At 41.9% G+C, this 25,185-nt stretch overlaps 1 protein-coding gene across 3 annotated transcripts in view; it reads left to right on the top strand.

Annotated features, from left to right (window-relative positions):
- Positions 1–25,185, top strand: part of Dym (dymeclin) — a 288,571-nt gene that overhangs the window by 165,323 nt on the left and 98,063 nt on the right. For all 3 annotated transcript variants that reach the window (XM_085676420.2, XM_048419152.3, XM_048419153.3), the window contains exon 14: positions 24,079–24,181. In XM_085676420.2, the coding sequence (XP_085532546.1) occupies positions 24,079–24,181 (103 nt within the window). The remainder of the gene's footprint in view (positions 1–24,078; positions 24,182–25,185) is intronic.

The raw sequence follows: 25,185 nt of genomic DNA, 5'->3' as shown, positions 1-25,185 counted from the left end.
GATACCCATGTTATGACCCCCCTTTTTTACTTCCTCCCTACCCCATCCATAATTGTTCTCCCTGCCTGCATTGGCTTTTTGTTTTGGGTTTGTTGTCAGGGTTTCTGTCCTGCCCGGTTCCCACAATCGTTAACTCCCAAAGAAATGACACAAAGGTCTACATTTAGTTATACTAACTGATTGGCCCATTAGCTCAGGCTTCTTATTAACTCTTATAACTTTTATTAGCCCATTATTCTAGTATATGTTAGCCGTATGGCTCGGTACCTTTTTCAGCGAGGCAGTCACATCTTGCTTCTTCTGTGTCTGCGCTGGGACTGCAGAGGAATGGGCTTTCCTCTTCCCAGAATTCTCCTGTTCTCATTGACCCGCCTCTACTTCCTGCCTGGCTACTGGCCAATCAACGTTTATTTAAAATATAATTGACAGAATATAAACATTTGTTTCACACCACTTGGTCATCCCTGTCCCAGTCCCTGTCCCCACATTGTGCTAGGATTGAAACCAGAGTCTCATATACATTAGGAATTGACTCTAGCAGGGCAGTGGTACTCACACTTTTAACTACAGTACTTGGGAGGCAAAGATAGGTGGATGGATCTCTGTGGGTTCGAAGCCAGCCTGGTCTACAAGAGCTAGTTACAGGACAGGCTCCTAAGCTACAGAGAAACCCTGTCTCGAAAAACAAAACAAAATAAAAAATTGGTTCTACCACTGAACCACACCATCAGCCCTCCAAGTGTTTTTAACCAGATTCTATAAGATAAGTGTTGATACAGACTTCTGAGGTAACACAGAGGGTAAGCTTTGGTTTTTACCTACTAGTAGGAGGGAAAAGCCGAGCAGTTAGTTAGCAACTGGGCATGATTTGGAAGGGCGACTAACAGTCGTCTAGCTTCCTTGTTATTCCTTTGTGTAATGACTGAATAATTGTGCCAGTCCTCTGACTGTAAGTGAACAGGCAGAAGTGGTTTTCCTGGGGACTTAGTGGTGTCTTTAATGACCTCTAGATGTACATTTTTATACAAATGGCAATTAGATAGACTTCAAGGTATTTACTTAACCTTTCTTCTTGATGCACTTTATGCTGGTCATTTATTTACCTTCTTGTTTGCATGTGTTTCTAAGTAGTATACACTAAAGATCAAAAGGAAATTCGAGTCTCATTCTTTTTCTCCTTAGAAACTGTAGGCACTCAAGGCATGGTCTGCATTCTAGCACTTGGTGGTCATAACATTGGGAACCTGAGAGAAGACCAGTCTGTACCTTACTTATGTGGTTCCATTATGTTTCATGTAATCTTCAGTCTAAAGTTCTCAGATCACTTTCAGAGGGTTGTACTGGACCTGCAATGATACTTAATGTCTTTTCTGCAAAAATGTTAGGAAGTAAAAGAAAGATTAGTAAATTAATATCAAATCTGAATAAAAAGCTGCAGAAAAGTATATTTTTAGGTATTCAGTTGAAAAAGAAAAGAGCCTGTCTGGAAAGGACTTACTGTAGTTTAGTTAATTGTACCAAAGCTTCTGGATTTCCTCTTAGGATCCATAAGTAGGCTAGTCAGAGATCATCGCTGTGTATTAAATGTTCGTTGCTTTCTGCTTGCTGTTTTCTCATCTTTCCAACGCTGCATTGCTGCATCGTGCAGGCTCTACACGCAGTGAATTATTACTCTCTTGTTTGAAGGAAAGAACCCCATCTTCCCTAGCTTTAAAGTAGTCTTTCTGAAGAGCCACTATCAATTTCTGTGCCTGGTACCAAGCAGCAAATGCAAGAGGTAACCAGGCCACCAAGTTTTGTGTAGCACTTGGTGTGATTGTTACAAGAATCTACAGTACTTCCTGTTGCCATGGTTGTTTAGAAAGATTTTGTTTCATACTCACTGCTTCAGCCAGTGGGAATGTAATACTGAGAAGAACAAGCTGTTTGTACATTGGCTCTGTACACATGAAGAACATGTGTTTTCACTGAAGGTACTCCACTCAAACCCTTTGTGCAGTATAAACCAAAGGCCTTGGCTACCAAGTTCTAGCTGGAACTCCCCCTGTCCTGTGTCCTGTGAGTTGTTTAGTCTTGATTTCCAAATGCCCTCCCTGCCCTCATGCTGCTTGGTTATTATTTCCAGGCTTAGCTCATTGTTTCATAGAAAGTATAGTCGCTAGGTTTTTAATGTACTTTGCAGCAAGAGTACAAGAGCACTCTGCTATCTAATGCTTCTCCAGTGTTCACAGACTCTAAACACACACAAAACAGCAGAGGCAGCTGTACCCACAATTCTAAAAATAAAAAACAGGGACTTACTATATACTCCCAGTTGGCCTGGAACTCACAGTGTAGACTAATCTGTCTTTGAACTCAAGAAGCTCTACCTGCCTTGTGGGTTTATGGTGTGTGGTGCCATACCAAGTGTTTACCCGCAGACAGATCTTAAAGGCTCAGCCGCCATTTCTGCTGTGTGTGTGTCGTACTCCTTCCAGACAGCACATACCTCCTACACTACACCATCTGACTTTGGTGGACTGAAGGAGAACAAACTGACTGAACCAGGCTGGCTCCTTGGAGGGAGAACTCATACATCCTGTCCTTTGTGCATTTTTTTTAATGTGAAACCAATGCAATTCCCTCGCAGTCAAATGGTAGTAGTTTTGCTATGTGGCAGTGAGGGTGCTATCCCAGAGAGTCAGATGAGCTCCTAAAGTGACTGCTCCTATTTAGCATGCTTCAGTGTATCTGTATCCTGAAGTGAAATTTGGTGACATACAAAAACCACTGCTTTTCATGTATCAGGACATGTACTTACTAGAGTAGTGTTCTTGAACTCAGGAGTGAAACGGATCAGTCAGTACACTTTGCAGTCAAGTGGCCCCATTCCTTTAGAATATGTGGAGGTGTGTCATCAGTCCCCAAAACCAAAGCCATATAATTCACTTTCCCCACACGTGTGCATGATAGCACGACGTGTATCTGTCATGTCATTCTTCCTAACCTTGTTCTGCAAATGGCATTCTCTGATGGTATCCATTTAGACTGGGTTCTCCCTCTTAAATATCAATGGGCATTTCTTTGATGACCTATATTTATAGAAATACAATTACTACTTACCAGCCTACTGATCTTGGTTTGTTTTGTTGTTTGTTTTCAAATACTTGAAGTTTATTTTTCATTGTTTTAGATGTATTATTGCATTAAAAATATCTTTTTGAAGTCTTCCTGTTTCAGATTTTATTTTTAATTTATAGTGTTTGTTTTAAACAAACCATGGTTATCTAGAACTGATTACTCTTTTGCTTATTGTACAGTTCCACTGAAAAACACAGCATATAGGGTTTCCCATACTAACATTCATGAAGACGAGCTAGAAAGATCATCATAGATACAATGCCAGCCTAGTCTAGGTAGTGAGTTCTAGGTACATGCTACATAGCAAGACCCTGTCTCACCACGAAATAAAAGTAAATCTTGCTAAGTGGGAATGCTGAGACCAGAATGTGGTCTTTGACCCAACAGGATGGCTTCCCGTGTGTCATCTTGTTTTTCTAACTTTCCTCTGTACATGTGTCACCGTCTAGACTGCCAGTTTGAGCTAAGAGGCACAGAGAATCTAGCAGGTGTCGGGGACAGGAATAGGGCAGGGCCAGAGCTCTACCTCACCTATTCTCCATAACATTGGGAGTGACTCTTTTTTCTGAGTAGCCTCAGTGAGCACCTGTGTGGGTCTGTCACTGTATCCTTGAGGGTACTGTTTGGATTTCTGACTTTTACAGGATTCATCTGCATTGTGCATATGTTTGATAGATGAAGGTGGAGTGAAAAGCCTGCTGTCTCTCAAGCTTTTAGGAATTGGCATCTACTTTGCTATGAGAGAATATGGTGAGACACATGGTAGTGAGTTAAAATATTTCAATTATTTGTTGAAATATCTCAGCTGTGAGCCTTAAAACGTTATTGTGAAGGGCTCTATTGGTAAATAGGACATGTACATCTCAGGTAGGCTTCTGACTGGTGTAACTTTTAAACAGCTATTGGAAGACAGACATTTGGAGAATCAGTAAGTTTGTTCCGAGCGTAGGGGTGACTTGAAAGAAAATACAGGCAAGAGTGGGTGAGAGAGACAAAGGCTTCATTTAGGAGAAAAGAATAGGGAATGGGACAGGATGTGGGAAGAGATGACATCAGGCGTAGGGATTAGAAGAGTTATGGAGCCATTTGAAATATAAGAAAAAGTTGTGATTCAAATATTTCAGTATTGAGAGACAATACACTGATGTGTGGTAAATGGTCTGCCCCCCCAGGGAAGAATGCTGGCAAGTTTCATTGTTTAATAAGAAAGACTATGGGAGAACAAAGGTGGAAATGCTTAATAAATAGGTAATCGTGTAATTTATCAGCCACTCCAGGTCTCTGTGAGAAAAAGAATAGTGGAAACAAGATATATCCATGAGTCTGCCCTAGGTAGATCAGGGCATGTGGCTTCCCCATTATCCTAATTACTTGTACTTCATTAATAAAGCACGAAGATAGAAGAATTAAAGTCCTTAGTATTGGAAGTAATACATTGTGTCTGTGATTTTGGAGCACTTGCCAGTGTGCACGAGAACCTGATCTGATCCTAAAGCCATGCAAAGACAAAAGCAAAAAATAAAACTGCACAGAGAGGTAAGTATTATCACTCGGTCGGGAGGTGTGGGGTGTCCCTGGTGTCGACAGACATCTAGATGTTGGCATTTCTGTGGTGATGGCCATGGCTCCTCAGTGTCACGTCAGGTCACCAGGCTTGCGTTCTGGTTTCATCGCTGAAGCTGCTGATGTTTACTTAGTAAAATGGTGTTCTAATTTCATTCTGGGGCTGTGATAAAAATATCCTGAACAAAAGCAATCAGAGGAGGAAAGTGTTTTGTTGGCTTTCAACCCCAGGCCCATCAAACAGGTCCAAATACAAATCCATTACTGCAAGGAAGCCAAGGCAAAGAAGCCTCAAGCAGCTAGTCATATCACATCCATAGTCAAGATCAGAGAGGAGAGAATGCTTGCTAACTGTTTTTTTTTTTTTACTCTTACATAATCCAGGTCCCAGCCGGGGGATAATATAGCCCTCAATGGGCCTAATGGGTTAATTAACAAGCAAGACAGTCCCCCACATACCCATAGACCAATCTGATCCAGATAATTCCTTAGTTGAGACTTTTCCTGGTGAGATAATCATGTAGCAAATAGTCATAAAAAGGTCATTTAAATTAAATTAAAATACCGTGTATCAGATGTTATAGAGAGCCACTAAGATATAGTAGAAAATAGGCCTTAAATCAGTGACCTCAACCTGTACCTTTAAAAACTAGAAAAAGCAAATTAAGCCCCAAATAAGGTGAAGAAAGTAGTAAAGATGGGGACTTAGTGATGTAGAGGAGAAAATCAACAAAACCCAAACCCCATTCCTTGGAAAGTTGAACAAAACTGATACTCCTCTAGCCAAGACTGTACACGGAGTAGTTCTGTAGCCTGAACTATGAACGTTCTATTGTGGAGATTCTTAATTCTATTGTAAACCAGTTGGTCTGTCTCTTTTAGAACTGGGAGAGCCACAATCAAACTGAGATACACTTATATCAAAATTAGATTTTAATTGACATGTAAATGTAGTATTCAACATCAAAGCTGTGGTGATTTTGAAAAACACACTTTTTGCCATGGGTTTCTCTTACAAAATCATCTTAGCCTCTATCCTTGACTTTTTCATCCAGAGTACATATCTTTTTTGAGAAGATCCATTGAAACCTAGCACAAGCTTGATCTAGTCTCTTTTACAATGTATATATATGATTCTCCAGCACAGAAACTGTATGGCAGTAGACCATGGCCCGGAGAAGTGCTGTGTGTGGCTTGCACTGTATTTGTAAAGATGTGTTGCTAACATAGAACAAGGGCCATTGAGATATCTCAGCAGGCAAGAGCGCTTGTCTCCAAACCTGCAGCTTGAGTTCTGTCTCCAGTACCCACATGGTAGATGGAAAGAGCTGACTCCTATAAGTTGTCTCTGATATATGTCCTCATATATACTATGGCATGCACCCACATGTGTACACACAATGTATTAATTTTTAAAATCTAATAGAATAAATATTACAAGAATTGGAATAGCTGGTAACCTATAGCCCACATTCCTGGTGCCAGGGATCAGCCAGTGGGCAGCAGCCTTGCCCATAGGCTCTCGGTTGAGGCTTTTCACACTTGGTCATTTTAGGCATCACACCAATTCTTACTCCATAGCTTTCACTTGCCACCTTCACTGAATGTAAGGAAACCAATTCTTTTTTTTTAATTTTTCCATTCAATTATTTACACTTCTTTCCCTCCTCCCAATCCCCTCCTGCTCCCCCACATCCTCTCCTCTCTCTCCCACCCTCCTTGAGAGAGGGCAGGGAATCCTGCCCCATGAGAAGTCCAAGGCCCTCTCCCCTACATCCAGGCCTAGGGAGCTGTGCATTCAAATAGACTAGGGTCCCAAAAAGCCAGAACATGCCGTAAAAACAAGTTCCAGTGCCTTTATCAATGGCTTCTCAGTCAGCCCCCATTGTCAGCCACAATCAGAGAGTCCGATTTGATCACATGCTCATTCAGACCCGGTTCAGATGGGTTTGGTGGGCTCCCATTAGAACAGGCACACTGCCTCAGTTGGTGGACCAACCCCTCGTGGTCCTGACTTCCTTGCTCATCTCCCTCCTTCTGCCTTTCAAGTGGGCCTTGGGAGCTCAGTCCGTTGCTATGATGAGGGTCTCTGTCTCTATCTCCATCCGTTGCCAGATGAAGATTCTGTAGTGATATTCGAGATAATCATCAGCGTGATAGTGGGGCAAGGACAGTTCAGGCACCCTCTGCACTGCTGCCCAAGGACCTAGCTGGGGACATCCCCGTGGACACCTGGGATCCCCTCAAGAGCCAAGTCTCTTGCCAGTCCTAAAATGGATCGCTTAATGTAGATATCTTCTTCCCTGCTCCTATATCCGCCCTTCATCCATCTCCACCCTCCCACTCCCCCAAGCTGTTACCAGTCCTTCCCTTCTCCCTTCCCTCTCCCCCTCTCCCCTTTCCCCCACCCTCACTCCCACCCCTACCTCCAGCCCCATGCTCACAACTTTTGCCCTGCAATCTTGTTTGCTTCCAATTTCCAGGAGGATCTACATATGTTTTTATTTCGAATCACCTTGTTATTTGGCTTCTCTGGGCTTGTGAACTATAGGCTTAATGTCCTTGATTTATGGCTAGAGTCCACTAATGAGTGAGTACATACCATATTCATCTTTTTGGGTCTGGGTTATCTCACTCAGGATAGTGTTTTCTATTTCCATCCATTTGCATGCAAAAATCAAGATGTCATTGTTTTTTACCGCTGAGTAGTACTCTAAAGCATATATATTCCACACTTTCTTTATCCATTCTTCCATTGAGGGGCATCTAGGTTGTAGGAAACCAATTCTTAGAAAAGTGGCATGCCCCAGTCCACAGGGCTAGTAGGTGTGAGAACCATTGTGTGGCTTCAAGTGTACCTGAATTACCCTTAATTCCTTTCCTTACAACATGCATAATGAGCTTGTTTTTATCTTTAATTTTAGTTTCAAAGCACTAGTGTCCAATAGTATGTGCTCACTATAGAACACAAAGTTTCAAGTTTATTATGTTACTTAATTGTACATGGTTAAACTTTACATTCAGTTGTCAGTCTGGCCCAAATCTCCCTGCTCCCCCCCTTTATTTTGTGTGTATGAGTCTTTTGCTTGCGTGCATATATGTGTACCACCTAAGTGCCTGGTGTCCGTGGAGGTCGGAAGGCGACTTCAAATCCCTTGGAACTGAGTTACAGATGATTGTGAACCACCATGTGGGTGCTGGAAACTGAACCCAGGTTCTCTATAAGAACAAGTGCTCTTAACTGCTCCAACCCCACATGTCTCAAAGCCAGTGTGCTGGTCTGTTTTTTTGTCAGCTTGACATAGAGTCATCTGGAAAGGAGAAACCTTAGTAGGAAGATGCTGCCCCCAGGTTCCCTGTGGACAAATCAGTGGGGCATTTTCTTAATGACTTCTGCCCACTGTGGATGGTGTCATCCCTGGTGAGGATGTCCTAAGCAAGCCATGGAGAGTGAGCCAGGAAGCCATTTTCCCCCACGGCTCTTGTCTGTGCTCCTGCTTGAGTTCCTGCTCTGACTCAGCAGTGGAGGGGGACTGGGGCATGTGAACCAATAAACCCTTTCCTCCCCAAGTGGCTTTTGTTACAGTGGTTCTCACCGCAGCAGAAGGCAGACTGGAGGAGCCTGATTGGCTGTCGACCCCCTTCTCCTTTGCTGTGCACTGGTAGCTAATTGAGAAGAGACTTCTTTCAACACTGCTCTCTGATTTCAGCCCTTTCCCAGGATTCCCTCCCCTGGAAGTACCAGTTAATCACCTCCAGATTCAAAATGAGCACATTAAACTTCATGTTGAATAGAAATTGTGCATGATTGAGATAACAATTTATCTTTCTTTGAGAAACAAATGTTTCTTCCCCACAAAGATAGACATGTATATTGTAGCTGAATAAATATTTACTTTTAGTCTGAACAGATTAGATTTTGTAATCCCAGACTGTCTGTGTCTATCTAAATAGTATTCTTATCAGACTCGTATGCACTACCAATTTTCCAAAAACAGATTACTTGACAAATAATTAAGTATATTACATAAAAACAACTTGGAATTAAATATTATAACCTATACTGTGGGTTGATGAAAGTTTATGGTTGTGGCGCATGAAGCTTACTCTACTGAAAATAAAGATTAACCATTTTCACTCTAGTATAAACAAGAAATTAAAACAGCTTCTGCTTGGTAGCTTTTGCCTAAAGCTTTCATTTTTATAGGCGGTGGGGTTTTAGTACTGGGAGAGAGTCTAATTTGCTGTTAGTGTCTCTCTTGATTAAGAGTGAACAAAATAACAAGCAGTTGGGGTCAGAGGAGAGAGCAGAGCTGTTCCTCAACTTTTCTCTGTGAAGCAAACAGAAATATCTCCCCTGTAGATTATTCTCTTATATAAAACTTTATGTGGGTAGATGCACACGTGCCATGGCACATGCATAGAGATCTGAAGGCTCTTGTTGGAGTCAGATCTCTCCTACCATGTGGCTTCTGAGGATCAAATGCATAAATCCTTAGTGGCAAGGTCTTTCTTTACCCACTGATCCCCAGCCCTATCGATACTTTTTTGTTTTTGTTTTTAGAGACAGGGTTTCTCTGTGTAGCTCTGGCTGTCTTGGAACTCACTTTGTAGACCAGGCTGGTCTTGAACTCACAGAGATCCACAAACAGTTGAAGCGTATTAGGAGAATTGTTAATTATTTACTGAACTGGGGAACTCTCTGGTCGCCTCTTTGACTTGGGCACTGTCCACTATTGGTCACATTCCCTTGTTAGTCATAGCTAGAACAGTATTAGTCCTTGTTTGACAGGTCGTAAACTTCAGGGTTTAGAGAACATGAAGGAAAGCGCTTGCATTTTCTGTTGCTGAGAATATTCTTACTTTGGTCACACTGTGTCGCCTGTCTGTTCCTTAGACACGGAGGAGGAACTGGTTTACAACTTTAAGGCCTCAAATAGAAAAAACTAGTTCCTTCTAGTGTGTTCTAATGAGATTTGCATAGCGAATCTCCATGACTAGGGTTAGCCATAGCTACAGAACCAGCAGAGGGAGCACAGAACATGGGTTTGTCTATACATCTAGAATACTGAAGGATGGAGCTGTGGGGGCTACAAGTTCACCATGCGTCTTAAAACAGGCCATTGTGTTCGTGCTGTCCTCGACATGAGTTCAGCTGGACTTCGTCCTGAGATGGTGACATTTCTTATATCTATTGATAAAATCCTGTCTTTAGAATTATTGGGAGTTATGGTGATGATCTGTATTTTAATCTGGTTTTTTTTCACACGAGTCGCTGTGGTTGATTTTCATCATTGCTACGTGTATTTTATTGAAGACCTGTAGTGCTGCATGAGGAATACTCTGTGTGCTTTTGTCAAAACTGCTGTTCAAGTACTCAGGCGCTTAAGGGCACTTTAAGTGGAAGTTGTGGAGCTAGAAAAGTGTGCTTCCCTAAAGTACGGCCTCAGCCGTGTTGTGAAGGCGTTTTGAATAGAGGCTTGAGTACACGGCCACACGCTGCTGAATCTTTTTAAAATAAAAGAACTTATCAGTGAAAACCTCTAATTCCCATTAAGACTTTCTTTTCCTGTTACCCTTGCCAAGGCTGCAGGCCAAAGCATCATAGCTAGGTTTCTCAAGTGCCAGGCAAAGAAATGCAACAGTTTCTGGTTGGAATCCAAAGCATCTAGAGAATACCTTTCCTGTAAGTTTTGTGCATGACACAGGTGTCCGTCCCTGCAGCGTCCCCTGTACTTTCCCTGTCCTCCTTCCTGTGACTGTCCTGTGAACTCGGACAGAGTGAACACTGTATTGGGAGCTTCCCTGGAGAGGAAGTGCCTTCTGACCTGCGGAGGAGCTCCTCAGCTCCCGCTCTGCACCGCCTCATGCTCACCGTGAGGTAACTCCTCTTTCCAGGTGGATTTTCTCATTAAATAGTATTTCAATTCCAATTACTGCTATAAATTAGTGATGTGTACTGTGGGATTTTTTTAAAAAACTGGAGCAGTATGCTACCTGCCATTTTTGTGATTTTCTCAAGAGACTAAGAAAATGTGACAGAAAAAAAGACATTCTAAATTCTTTGACGTCAGATAACATGTTTCTGTCCTTTGCAGAATGTATTTTTCTAATAGAGAAGGGGAAATACTCTAAGAAATGTATGCTAATTGTAAAACATGTAAAGCCTTTCATTATAGTTAGATTTATATGAGATATGTATTTTTAAGGTATAATGCCTGTGAAATAAGTATAAATGTAAGTTAAAATTGGAAATAAATAATATCTTTGAATTAAATCAGACTACCAATGCTGAATTTAGTTATTCTTGCTAAACAGCATGTCACAAAATTTAATCAAAATTGGGGAATTTTGCTTTTAAAATCCTTTTCACATTACATCTTAAATATTTTTGTCACCAAATTACTTTGAAGGTAAAAGTGCATGAAAGGAATGTACAGGAATGCCTTTGTGAGGGGCGACAGGGATTGCCGTTAATGGTAGAGTCGGTTTCACTCCCTCACAGTTTTGCTAATACAGTTACCAGATCATGTATTGACAGATCTTGAATTTTATCCATTTTTCTCAACAAATTTTACTGGTAATAATTACAGTAATTATGTAACATTATTTTTAAGATTGTTAGTCATCGCTCCACTTTGCTTCTCTCTCCTCTATTTGAGTTCTAGTTCCCTGTGACTTAGGGAATTAAATTCCAGAGCGTCAGCATTTCCCAACAAAACACAAACACTGTTCAGTTGTGTGCCTCACCCTGCAGTGTGGTCCATGGCTTGTGCTTTGGTGTCTCGGACTTTGGTTGTGTGTTGTAGAAGGAAGGTCATACTGAACACTGACCTGTCATCCGAAATTCTCGCTGAGGTGTCTTGTGTATAGGCAGCAGTGAATTCTGCAGTTGTAATCAGGTGTGCTGTTGGGTAGTAGCGTTACTCAGTAGGTGTTGTGTATTATACCCCCTTTCGAAGAGTTATTAAAAGAAATAATGGGCAAATCTAGTCATGGTCGTGGCGGGCTCATCTCTTGTCCATGTTCTGCTCCTTTACTTGTAGTGCAAAAAATATTTGCATTTAACAAGCCTTTGAGTCACCTATCACAAGTGCCGAGGTCTCATATTTTGTTTTCTGACTCTTGTACCTTTATTGTAAACACCATTTTAACACTTGTCTTAGATATAAATGAATTTTAAGCTGGTTGTTTTGTGTCTCTAAGCAACTTTATGGTTACTAAGACAATAACATATGAATGAAGGGTTGAGGGGAGAAGAGAGGCAGGGAGGGGAGCACAGAAAAATGTAGAACTCAATAAAAATAAATAAAAACAAAAATTAAAAAAACAATTTGCTCTGCTCTAGCATCATTTTTATATTATTATTTATATTAATTAATTAATTAATTAATTAATCATTGTTCTTAGCAGAGATGATTGTTTTAGCGGCCATCACTTTATTTCAACTTAAGGTCCTTAAAAATAAGATTTTCTTTTTTACTTAAAAAAAAAATTAAACCGGGCGGTGGTAATGCACACTTTTAATCCCAGCAGTTGGGAAGCAGAGATCTCTGTAAATTCGAGGTTAGCCTGGTCTACAAGAGCTAGTTCCAGGACAGGCTCCCAAAAAAACAAAAACCAGATATTTTGTTTTTGAAAGCATAAGAGACAGAGTTATGCTTGAAATCTCACATTCAGTTCTCCTTCTTAAAGAATGTTTCCTTTGTATCCTTCACGATATATTTTAAACACATACACACATAGGCAAGAAGAGAATTTCATCTAACCCAGGCTGGCCTCAAACTCGCTTTGTATTTTGTAGCTATTTATGGGACATAAACTGGGAAGAAGTGAAGGCGAGTCACTGGAACGAATGAGGCAGGACTTGGACTTGGTGTGGGGTGCATCTAATCCCAGCAGTCTAGAGACAGAGACAGGAGGATTGCTGTAAGTTTGAGGCCAGCAAACAATATAATTAGACCTAGTCTCACAAAACAAAAGCTTGTGTCTCTCTTTGCCTCGCAGCTTTTAGCATCTTTTATTTCTGGTGTTTCTGAGATTCTAGTCATGTGCTATGTTACGGGAGTCTTATTTGTTTTTACTTCTTTTCTTCTTATTAGGCTCTTTCATTATGGAAATTGTTGTTTTCGGTCCTGAGACCTTTTCCATAAAATAATTGTTTAGTAATGTCTGTTTTCCTGTTTGCAAAACAGAAAGAGCTCTATGCTAGCTTCTGTGCACCAGTTTCCCTCGCATCATTTCCTGTGCACCAGTTCCCCTCGCATCATTTCCTGTGCACCAGCTCTCTGGGCATCATTTCCTGTGCACCAGTTCCCCTCGCATCATTTCCTGTGCACCAGTTCTCTGGGCATCATTTCCTGTGCACCAGTTCCCTGGGCATCATTTCCTTTGCACCAGTTCCCTGGGCATCATTTCCTGTGCACCAGTTCTCTGGGCATCATTTCCTGTGCACCAGTTCTCTGGGCATCATTTCCTGTGCACCAGTTCTCTGGGCATCATTTCCTGTGCACCAGTTCCCCTCGCATCATTTCCTGTGCACCAGTTCCCTGGGCATCATTTCCTGTGCACCAGTTCTCTGGGCATTATTTCCTGTGCACCAGTTCTCTGGGCATCATTTCCTGTGCACCAGTTCCCTGGGCATCATTTCCTGTGCACCAGTTCCCTGGGCATCATTTCCTGTGCACCAGCTCTCTGGACATCATTTCCTGTGCACCAGTTCCCCTCGCATCATTTCCTATGCACCAGTTCTCTGGGCATCATTTCCTGTGCACCAGCTCTCTGGACATCATTTCCTGTGCACCAGTTCTCTGGGCATCATTTCCTGTGCACCAGTTCCCTGGGCATCATTTCCTGTGCACCAGTTCCCTGGGCATCATTTCCTGTGCACCAGTTCCCTAGGCATCATTTCCTGTGCACCAGTCCCTGGGCATCATTTCCTGTGCACCAGTTCCCTGGGCATCATTTCCTGTGCACCAGTTCTCTGGGCTTCATTTCCTGTGCACCAGTTCCCTGGGCATCATTTCCTGTGCACCAGTTATCTGGACGTCATTTCCTGTGCACCAGTTCCCTTGGCATCATTTCCTGTGCACCAGATCTGGGCATCATTTTCTGCTGGTTTTCTCTGTCTTTATCCTTTTCTTATTGTTGTTCCACTTTCTCAAATTTATTTCTAACCCTACTATCAGATTTGTCCTTTCTGGTAGCGTATTCTGTTTTGCTCTCAATTGTTCCTCTGTATACCGGCCTCCTCACCTCCAGGTAGCCTACATTCACTTTCCCTCACTTAGTAGTGACCAGCATCGGTTCTTTCCTGCACTGCCTCCCTTCTGTGGATCCACTCGTCTTCCTGCCCCTCCGTTTCCCCATTCCTAAACTAGACTTTTGCATTCTCTGAGCCCGTGAGACAGGTGAAGCCAGAGGTTTCTGCTCTGTGCTCGTTTCACTGGGGCTCTTGCATACGCACAAGCCAGTCTCTTGGTAAGAGGAAGCAGCTCCTTTCTTCTGCCAAAACACAAGAAGGATGTATGGGACTGAGTAGTCAGGGTGGTACAGATGTTCAGTAAGACCTCCATTTGGGACCTGCACACCACCACCCGCTTCCTACTCTCGAGCCTCCCTGGAGTTCTAGGATATACACTCATTCATTCCTGTTACCATCCACCAATCTGGGACTTTTCTCATCTGTTGTCCTCAGTTGGATTCTGATGGTATATTTACAATTCCCAGGTATATATCTCTGCCCGACCTAGACTCGTCAGCCCCACTGTCTCCTGAACTCTCTGCTTCAGTAACAGGTAGACATCTCAAACTTGGCATATCCGAAAGGGATATGGTCTTCCTGAAGCTTCTCCCCACAGCCTTCCTCACCTTGCTTTTTTTTTTTTTTCAGGAGAATAGTTACTGTTCCTAAAAATAGGACCCAAGAGTGAATCATGCAGGGAAAGAAAACAGTAGCCACTGTGATTATAAAATGATTCTCCAGGTAGGAGACAAAGTTGCTATAAGCCCAGGATTTTGCCAGATTTCTAAGGTGTCCACCCTGACTTTGCTGTTCAGGTACCTTTGCGATGTCTTAGTCTCTGTGTACAGTTTGGAATGGTAATAGTAATGCTTCCTCTCTCAGACAGCTATATTGATTTATTTAGCAAATAGAGAAAGCTAAAAACAGGTTTGCACAGAGTATATTTTCAGTAAGTGCTAATTACCTTTGTTCTGTTTATCCACATCATATTATCAAATAAAAAGATTACCAGTAGGATCCATTCTAGAAATATAAAGTTGATCAACAGTTTATAGTCACTAAGTATAATCCACTGCTTCAAGGATTGGAGATGCAACTCAGTAGTAGAGCACTTGCATGCCCAGGGTCTTTGGTTCAATCCTAGCATCCCCCTCCCAAAAAAGAAAACAATCCCTAGCATAAAATGAAAACTGGATCATCTCAGTAAATATAGAAAAATAAGCAGCACAATTGAAAATGAGTTTAGATGGGAAAAAAAAGTTTAGATACTGCTTGTTAGCCATCAGGGATTCTTCAGCTTGATAAAGGACATCTGTGGAAATTGCATTGCTGGGCCAGGTGTGGTGCACACACCTTTAATCTCAGCACTGGCCAGGCAGAAGAAGCAGGCAAATCTCTGTGAGTTCAAGGCCAGCCTGGTCTACATAGCATGCTCCAGACCAGAGCTACATAGTGAGACCTTGTCTTAAAAAAGAAAAATAAAATCTTATCACTAAAATTATATTAAATAGATAGGTGTTTGCCCTATACTCATTCACATGCTAAGGATGTTTGTTCTCACAACATGATGTTCTACATGAAAGACCGTAGAGGCATCACCACGCTTAGATCTGACACACACTTGGAGCAAAGTAGCTGGGTACAAACAACATATAAAAATCTTTTTAAAATGCTAAGAAATAGTAAAAAAAAAAAAAAGTCCCTTTCACAACAGTCTCAAATAAAAATGAAAAGGATTCTAGCAGTGCAGGAAATAATTCAAATAATTGAAAAGTGGGATCACATGACATTAAGATGCCTCTGCACAGCAAAGGAAGCGGTCAGCAGAGTGAAGACTGAGTCTTCAGAAAGGGGTGTGTGTGCTAGTTAAGTACCGAACAGCGGCTGCAGAGCTAGGATATGTAAAGAAAAGTCGAGTGCTAAAATCCCAGGTCATCTAAACAGTAAATGCAATAGCGTGAGCAGACAGGTTGTCAAGAAATACAAATGGCCAAGACATGGATGAAGAAAATGTCAGCATACTAGCCATCAGGGAAATGCAAATCGAAACTGCACTGGCTCTGTCTCAGCCCTATCAGGAAGACAAACAGCAGTAAACGCTGGCACGAACACCAGAGAAAAGGAGCCCACATGGCTGTGGTTAGAAATGGAGACCAACGTGGACAGGCCTTAAAAACAGCAGATAAAACTACTAAGTCATCCAGCTACACTGCTCCCGAAGTCGGCCTGCAGTAGAGATGCCTGCACACCTGATTGTTGCCCGACTGTTCATAAGAGCCAAGTTATGGAATCAACCTAAATATTCATCAACAATGAATGAATAAAAGTACGGTGTGTATCTATACACAGTAAAGTATTATTCAGCTCCAAAGAAGAATGAGCTCATGTCATTTGCAAGAAAGCAGATGCAATTAGAAGTCATAACGTTAAATCAAACGAACCAGAGGCAGCCTCTCAGTTTTAAAAAAGAGACATGAAAATAGAATGGGGACTATTTGGGGGAAGGAGGGAGACCATTGGGAGCAAAAGGGAGGCCACAAAAGGTTCTATAGGGGTGATATGTGAATACCATAATGACATCCATGATTTTTAAAGTTCCTAGATTCTTTTTTGAAAAAGAGAATGTCTGTTCTCGCATTCATTCGCCATTTTCCTATCTAGTGTACTGTCAAGAAAAAGAAATTTTAAAATTTCAAGTTAGGAATTTAAATGTGAAATTGTCTAATTCTATTAACTCCTTTGTTATTGGCATTGAACATGTTTTTACAATCCTGATGTGGGGTTGGAGAGATACCTCAATAGTGAAAAACAGTGGCTGCTCTTGCAGAGGACCCATGTGTCATCCCCAACACCCACATGACAAGTCACAATTCCAGTTCTAGGACTCATTGTCCTCTTTGGCCTTTGCAGATACTGCATGTATGTGGTATACTTAGCACACATGCAAGCAAAACACTAAAATATATAAAAATAAGCTTTTAAAAAACTTCTAATGAATCTACAAAAAGTAGATTACTAATAAGACTTAATAAGTGAGGTTAGCAAAACCATAACGCACTGGGTACAATGGCACAAGCCTGAATTTCCACTTTGGGAAGATTGAGTGAGCCTAGGAGTTTGCAGCCCACCTGGTCACCTCAGCTGGTGTGAGTGTGTGCGTGCGCATTTATTATATACATATAAGACCTATAAAATAAAAGTATAAAATATTGTTATAAGGCAGACCTAACAGGGAATTGAGAACTCTGGCTGTGGTGAGACCCTGAAGTCATGAGCACATGTAGTGCAGTGTTAATCATAATTTTATTAACTGTTTACTAGTAACCAGCAGGTTGATGATGAAACTCACAAGGAAATTACAAAGAAGCTAAAATAGCCAAAAGTTATTTTGACAAAGAAATCAGAAATTGGAGGACTCCCCGTGCCTGGTTGCAGGTTTGTTACAGTCTAGAGTCAATATAGTGGGGTGTTAGTGACAGTCGCTTACAGAACATTGTGCAGGGGTGTTAGTGACAGTCGCTTACAGAACATTGTGCAGGGGTGTTAGTGACAGTCGGATTACAGAACATTGTGCAGGGGTGTTAGTGACAGTCGGATTACAGAACAGTGGGCAGGGGTGTTAGTGACAGTCGGATTACAGAACATTGTGCAGGGGTGTTAGTGACAGTCGGATTACAGAACAGTGGGCAGGGGTGTTAGTGACAGTCGGATTACAGAACAGTGGGCAGGGGTGTTAGTGACACTTGTTCTGCAGAACAGTGGGCTGGGATCCAGAAGTAGACGGGTGCATCCACAGTCAATGACATCTCAGCAAGGGGGAGAAGATAATTCTAGGGGAAAAGATAGCCTTTTAGTGCCAGAGCAATTAAATACCCATATCCTCTTCCACCCTGCGAAACAAACAGACTTTGGCTCTTGCTCCATGCCAGACACATTGGTACAAATGGATCATGAACTTAAACACAAGAGTTAGAACTGTGAAACCTGGTGGAGAAACCGTAGAAGAAAAGCTTTGGAATTATAGTGGCCCAACCCTGGAAGCAGCTAGTAAACAGAAACATTGAGGTCCATCCACAGAAGGGAAAACTATGGAGCATTGCAAAGGGATGAGTTATACATCAACCATGGAATAACCTGAAAAAGCTCTATACTGCGCCAGAGAGGCGGAGCCAGAGTGTGCGTATGGTCTGATCTATTTGTGTGAGATTCTAGAGGGGCAAAGGAATGCTTCAGTAGTTGCCTGGAGTGAAATGGAGTGTTTTACAGAACGAGACTAACTATGAAAGGCTTGGGGGAACTTTCTGGAGAAATAGAAATAGTCTCCATCTTATACTAATGGGTTATGTGAATGGTTACATTTTTGAAAACTCGTGTTGTATACGTCGGTTACTCCTTCTTGAAGCTGTTTAAAAGTGAGCTAGAACATAAAAGCAGCTTTGGTGCCAAGCGAGCAGAGGAGGAGTGTTCAGCGAAGCGTCCTTTCCAGAGTGGGGAGGCTGCCCCTAGAGCTGTGTCTTAGGCCAAGACCTCTGTCCCCCTCCCCCCAGTGCCTGCCCTTCTATCCCTCTTGGAGTGGAGTGGGAAGGTGGGAGCTAGTCTGTTTCCTCATACCAAACCCAGGGTCTTGGTTGCAGACACCTCTTCCCTTCCCTGAAATGACCCTTTCCTAGTCCTGCCTCTGTTACTAGGTGACATTACCTTTGCCTGTTTATGGTTTTAGTCTTAGTTGCTCCCCAAGCTCAGTCCTACATGCCATTGCTTATGCTCTGCAGTGTACGTGGGTGACCACCTCCACTTCTGTGGTTGGCTCTGGTTTAGCCCCCACCCCATGCTTGCCAAGTCCCCTCACTGTCTTCTGAACACTCCTCTCTGATTGTTTGTCTCCAGTGGTCTTGAGTAGCCTGGGGAGCGGGGGTTGTTCCAGGCAGAATTGTTCATTGTTCTGCATACAGATTCAGGAACCGACATGCCTGCGTCTGACTCCTGACTCTGACACTTGGTTGCTATGTGCCTAGTGAGCTTACTTAACCTACCCTTGCTTCAATCTGTCTTCCCTTTAAAACAGTAGGAAGGGGACGTGGATTACATGAATAACCACCTCCCAGGACATGTGATGGGTGGTGCCGGTTCAGGGCCGGTGTGGGGCCTGTACTGCACACCACACATCAGCGCTGTTGCCGTTGCTAGTTGCTTTGTCTTCCCAAGTCTTGCTGTTCAGGTACCTGCCCATCAACCAGGACTTTCAGCAAAGCCCTGACTATCTGAATCTCTTCTTTCACCCTCTGCTTTGCCTTTTGCCTCTCAGTGGCTTCTGGCAGCTTCCACTCAAGTCTCCCTCTTAAGAAGGTGAATGTTTCCCCAAGGTTATCAGTCTCTACTTATATTCTCTTGTCTATTTCCTCCACTGAAGAGGACTCAAGTGAATGTGGTTAATGATTCCTCCTTATTCAGTGCTTTTCAGATATTTGTTCTGTATCCTGGGATTCCGTGGTGGGGACTCTATGGCCACCATAAAGGGCAAGAGTACAGGCAGCCCACTGTGGGTGGAGGTGCATAAGGAAGAGCTATTACCCTCTCACTAGCAGGCACAGTCTTGACGTCTGTCTCTGTGTCTCACTGATGTCCTGCTGTCGTAGACATCTCTGACACAGGGTGAGACCCAAGGTCTGTGTTCAGTACTAAGTGCTGTGCAGACTGCTGTGCTGCCATGCAGCCAACACTTCCACCGTGGGGCATGCTGCCTCTCGCTTGGATTCCCTTTCCTGTTCTCCGGCAGGTGCAGGCACAGGCCTCACTCGCACTCCTGTCCTCCAAGAAGATAGCAGGCAGTGGCTGCTTTCTCACTCTGTTGCCCTTGCTAACTTCCTCTAGTGCCCTATCTCACAGCCACATATTTTCTCCAATCTCATGTAGCTATTCAGTCTCGACACAGCTTCTGTATACGGTTTCACCCTCCCAGATTGCTCTTCCTTCTCCTTTACAGCTCCAGTTAGCAGACTCCTAAACTTAAGGCCACAGCCAAGCCCGATTTCCCCTGTGGACTGTACCTAACCCTCTGTGCCCCCGGAGCACTCTGACAGAGTATGCGCTGCTTCAGAACTTACTTACCCCACTAGACTTGGACTCCGTGGACTGGCTTCTCAGCTGTGTAGAACAAAGCTCAGGGTTTTGATGGGCCATGAGCGTCCCTTCACAGTCTGTCTTCAAACTGTCTTCATTCTGGTCCCATCTCCTGCCATCTGTGCACCCTGAGCTGCAGCATTTGTGCCAGCTTGTGATCTTCTCAGCATGTCCCAGTTTGGACTGACCACACATTTGTATTTACATGCTGCCTTCTCTTGTTCAACGCTGTCTCCTGGCAGGGCATCTGATTTCCTCGGGATAGCATGTTCTTTCTTAGCAAGACTAAGTGTATAGTGTTCCAGACCCCTTCTCCCAAAGAGCTTATACCAATACCCTGTGTATTTATCCAGTGATACCAGAAGAATGTGTGTGATGTGGTGTGGGTGTGTGTGTGTGTGCACATGCATTTGTGAGTGCTTGCATGACACAGAGAGAGAGAAAGAGAGAGAGAGAGAGAGAGAGAGAGAGAGAGAGAGAGACCAAGAGCATCAAATGCCCTAACTGTTCCTTTCTCAATGGGCTCATTTTCTTCTGTCCTCATAAAACTGACTATCCTGTATGAAAAGTCTGTCATTCATATGTATTTCATATTATTTATATTTTCTTTGTAAATATATATTATTCTATACATTAAAGAATAAATAATAGCACTTTTAATTTTAGCTTAGCAGTGTTTTGAGGTTTGTTCATATTAATACATGCAGCTTTAGATGGTTGAAGTTGCTGCCAAGTTCTCAGTATTCCAGTTTACTTACCCGTGCTCTTCTAGATCTATGTTTTAATTTTTTCAGTTTTCCACTAACTGTCCAGTTTATGCTGGATATTGTTGTACTTAAAAGCTAATCTTTCTCTAACTTTAGAAGGGTATTTTCGGAGCTTATGCCCCTCTGACTGAATGCTAATCACCCTGAGGATCAGCTGCGCTCACATGTGTGCTCAGCTTCTCCTGTGCACGTAGCCACCCTGTATCTGCTCCTTTGACTAGCGCTAAGCCAGTGCTGAGCACTTGGAATGCAGAGCTTAAGCAGAAGCTACTTTTCTCACTCTGCAATTTGCAAGTCATTCTCATATAAATTTAGGTCATTTCGCCTTAAAAATGCTAAATGAATGCCAAAATTAGAGTTTTTAAAAAAGCACACACAAGATTTTGCAAGCAGTAGCTATAAAGTGTGAGGGGAAAGCCTATTAAGTTGTATGAGAAGAACAACTTAGAGTAAGTGTGAATTCTGTGTCTCATTCATGATAGAGAACTGGAAGAGACCTCACATCATCTGTTCTTGCGCAAACTTTCTTAAAGCTGGAAACCATAGGCACAGCTTCTTGGGGAAGTGTGCTTCAGTCCTTGATGCCCTTAATCAGCAGATCCTCCATCACGCTCAAATGAAGTACCTTATGCTGGGATTGCAGCTCATTCCCTTGTTTGGTCTCTTAACAAGGGAAACAGATTGCTACCATTCTTTTGTGAAGTAAACAAACAAGCTGGCCTATCTTTTCCAAAGAAAATAATTTCAAGTGATTTTTTTTCCACAGAAAGAGGGAAGGGGCTGTGTATCCCAACATCCCTGGTTGTATAACAGAGAGTAGCCCTGCACTCCCACTCTTAATGAGAGAGAGATGCTTTGTTCCTCTTGGCCCCACCTCTAAGACCTTTCTATTACTGATACCTTTTGGAGCATCCAGTTTATGCCTCCGAGTTGTGCCGTGTCCTAGAATAGAATTGACCTCAAACTTCTTTTAGCCTCAATATCCCTGGGCTGGAAAGATGGTTCAGTCAGTGAAGTACTTGCCTTGCAAGGTCAGGAACCTAAGTCTTATCCCAGAACCCACATTAAAAAGCCAGGAATGTTAGTTAGAATTTAAGATTGGGAGTACAGCCTAGCATGCATGAGTCTTTGGGATTAATGTGGAGCGCTGCAAACCATAGGCAGGGAATGGGGAAGGGAAATTTAAAAAGTGAAGAGGGTTTGGGGTTGTAGCTTAGTGATAGAGCATTTGTCCAGTATATGTAGATCCTTGGGTCAATTCCCAGTATTGCCAAAACAAAAATTGCCAAAGCAAAGAAGAAAATAAAAAGACAAAAAGCACTTTAATCTAGAAAGAATGTTTAGTGGTTTCAACTTCTTGGATTATCCTGCTTGATCCATCCGAAATAATTAATGTCTTTCCAAAATTGTTATTCAAGGCAATGTTATATTTAAAAAACCATTACTAAGCAATACTAAAATAATAGTTTTAGCATTTTTTAAAAAAAAGTACTATAGATCACAACAAGTTTAAATGGAAAGTGTATAGAACCAGAATTGCCTGTATTTTTAAGCTTCCATCTAATCTAGAGTCTTTATTCATTAGCTACAGTACTATTAGGATATATGACTATATACATTTATTATTAGGACATATATGTGTATGCATAAAATGCATATTTGTGGTTCTGATACTAGACATATACATTTGGAATTATATCTTCTTAGTGAATTGGCTTTATCTTTATAAAATCTTTCTATTTGCCAGGCGGTGGTGGCACATGCCTTTAATCCCAGCACTGGGGAGGCAGAGGCAGGCAGATCTCTATGAGTTCAAGGCCAACCTGGTCTACAAGAGCTAGTTCCAGGACAGGCACAAAAGCTACAGAAAAACCTTGTCTTGAAAAAAAAAATCTTTCTATTTATCTCTAATAATAATACTCATCATTCATCCTACTGTGTTTGTAGTTATCATGGCCACCAAGTTTTGTTATAATTATGAATACATGTCTGTCTTTAGATTTGTAAGTGGTTTTTTTTTTAAGAGCACATGGTTGGGTTTTGATATTCTATCCAGTCTTAAAAAAACAAAAAACAATAAAAAACCCTGCCATTTAATTGGAGGATTTAGTCCACTTACATTTAATGTAAATCACTTTTATTATATGAAAAATGTTCGTGTGTTGTAGCTTTATTAAGATGCCTCTTAGATCACAGTAATCCAGATTCTGAAATATTCCTGTTCTAAATGATCATTCGAGAACTCACCTCAAGGCTCTTGAGACAGAGTTTCATCCACTGGTTTGTTGGATCACCTATCGTCTTCAATCTATTATCACTTCCAACATCTGTTTATTGTATAAGCCCTCAGCAGTTCACTGCACATCGTAAGGGATCTTGCTCTCAGTGGTACTCAGTACTTTTCCAGACATTCAGATTTCTAGACCTTCCTTGCGGCTTCCTCCTATCTTATACAAAGCTCTGCAAGTTCAAGTGATAGAAATTCACCATGGTTGGGTTCTCGTGTCTCTCTTGGTTTAGGAATCATGAGCTTATAGTTCACACTATCTAAAACAGTTGTTTTATATATTTAAGTTTGTGTTGATTACTGCAGGAAAGTTCAACTGGTACCAGTTACCCTGTCATGACCAGAAGTAGAAATCTCTTTAAATGTATCTTTAAAATCACTCTTCTTGAGAAATGACCCCTTACATGCCTGTGGTCCTGTGCCCCAGAGAAGCAGACTGAGCCAGCATCCTTACTGGAAAGAGCAGGCTAAGATCCGCAGGCTCACGTGTTTTAGACTGCGTACATTGAGACTGTTGCCAGCTAGTTTGTGTCCCAGTTTGCTTAGCTCTGTCCTGTTTTTTCATGTAGTGATCTTTTGAGAGTTCTTTGTGTTGAAGACAAAATTTTAACTTGTGAAACTTTTTCAGTGAGACCCTTAATATCTAAACAACCCCCTTACTATTTAAGCATCCCCCTTACTCCATTTTACTGAATAAATAATGCTACTGACCCCACTGCTAACGCAGACATGAAAAGAATTGTCTGTCTGTTTCTGGCCGTGCTCAGTTACTGCCTAGCCAGGTGCTTTTGCAGTGCACTCAGGAAACCTGTTTTCTTCCTGAAACTACTTCAAAACAGATTTCATAATGACTAATATGCTATGGAACTATAATAATTACTATTATTATATTATTAATAATAATTATTGTCACTAATAATCATGTATTAGACCTTTAGTTTTCTTAGTGTAATCGGGTTTTCCTTTGTGCTTTCCAGTTTGTTTTCTTTGCTGTCTAAAAAACACAACAAAGTTCTGGAACAAGCCACCCAATCCTTGAGAGGTCCCCTGAGTTCCAGTGACGGTCCTCTCCCGGATTACGTAAGTAGCTGCTTTACCGTTAGCACCAACTTCTCTGTATTGTCAGATGTGTGAGTGGCAGTACTTCTCTTCTCTCAAAGCCCAGCTGTGCTCTTAGAAACCTTAAAAATTTTTTCATGGTTATTATGAAATGGTTGGAAAAAAAACAACCTAACCAGTAATTTTTAATAATCAAGAATCCCAGTGTTTTAGTTTTAGTCAAAAAAAAACCAAAAAAACAAAAAAACAAAAAAAAAATACCTCCCAAGCCAATTACAGAGAACAGAAAGGGACGTCCAGAACATTTTTCTAGAGTCCCTACCGCAGAGTAGACTAATTTAAAAGAAAGCTTGAATTTGGTTCATCTGTGCACACTTCTTGTCTTTAGACAACATCACTGAATTGTGCATTCGTACTGTGTCACTTATCTCACAAGATGTGTTGGAGTTTTGTAGCTCTGAAGTCCGCTAATAGTATTTTCCATTAGTCACAAGCCTATAGAATTGATATTTCTGAGAGGAAATGGTCATGTTTAATACTTGTCGATCACAGATGTGACTGTAATGGTAGAACAAATTTTGTGATGCATATTTGAATTCTATATTAAACTTCACAGTTTTTAGTCACTACTTAACAGGTTTCTTCATCCGTAAACGTGAGTAAACCGAAGCCTCCACTCCCGAGTGTCCCTTGGGAGCTGTCACTGAGCACATGAGACTGCGTCCCACACCGCCCTGCTAGTCTCTCTGCCTTTGCCCAGAGCTAACAGAACAGGAATGACTGGAGCTGAATCACTCTTTGTGCCAGGGATCCGGAAGGTGAATTAAAACAGTAGTGAACCTGCGATATGATTCAGCAGGTAAAGAGCTTGGTGCACAAATATGGTGATCCGAGTTCAAGCTCCAGAACCCAGTAAAAATGAAAGGAGAGACGTGATTCCACAGAATTGTCCCCAGACCTCCATGTGCACACTGTGGTGTGCTTTCACACAGTAATAATGAACAAAATAAAACTAATTTTTAAAT

The sequence above is a fragment of the Myodes glareolus genome, chromosome 13 (genome assembly GCF_982192425.1).
Source record: "Myodes glareolus chromosome 13, mMyoGla1.1, whole genome shotgun sequence".
NCBI lineage: Eukaryota > Metazoa > Chordata > Mammalia > Rodentia > Cricetidae > Myodes > Myodes glareolus.
This window is presented reverse-complemented; position numbering and strand designations above follow the sequence as displayed.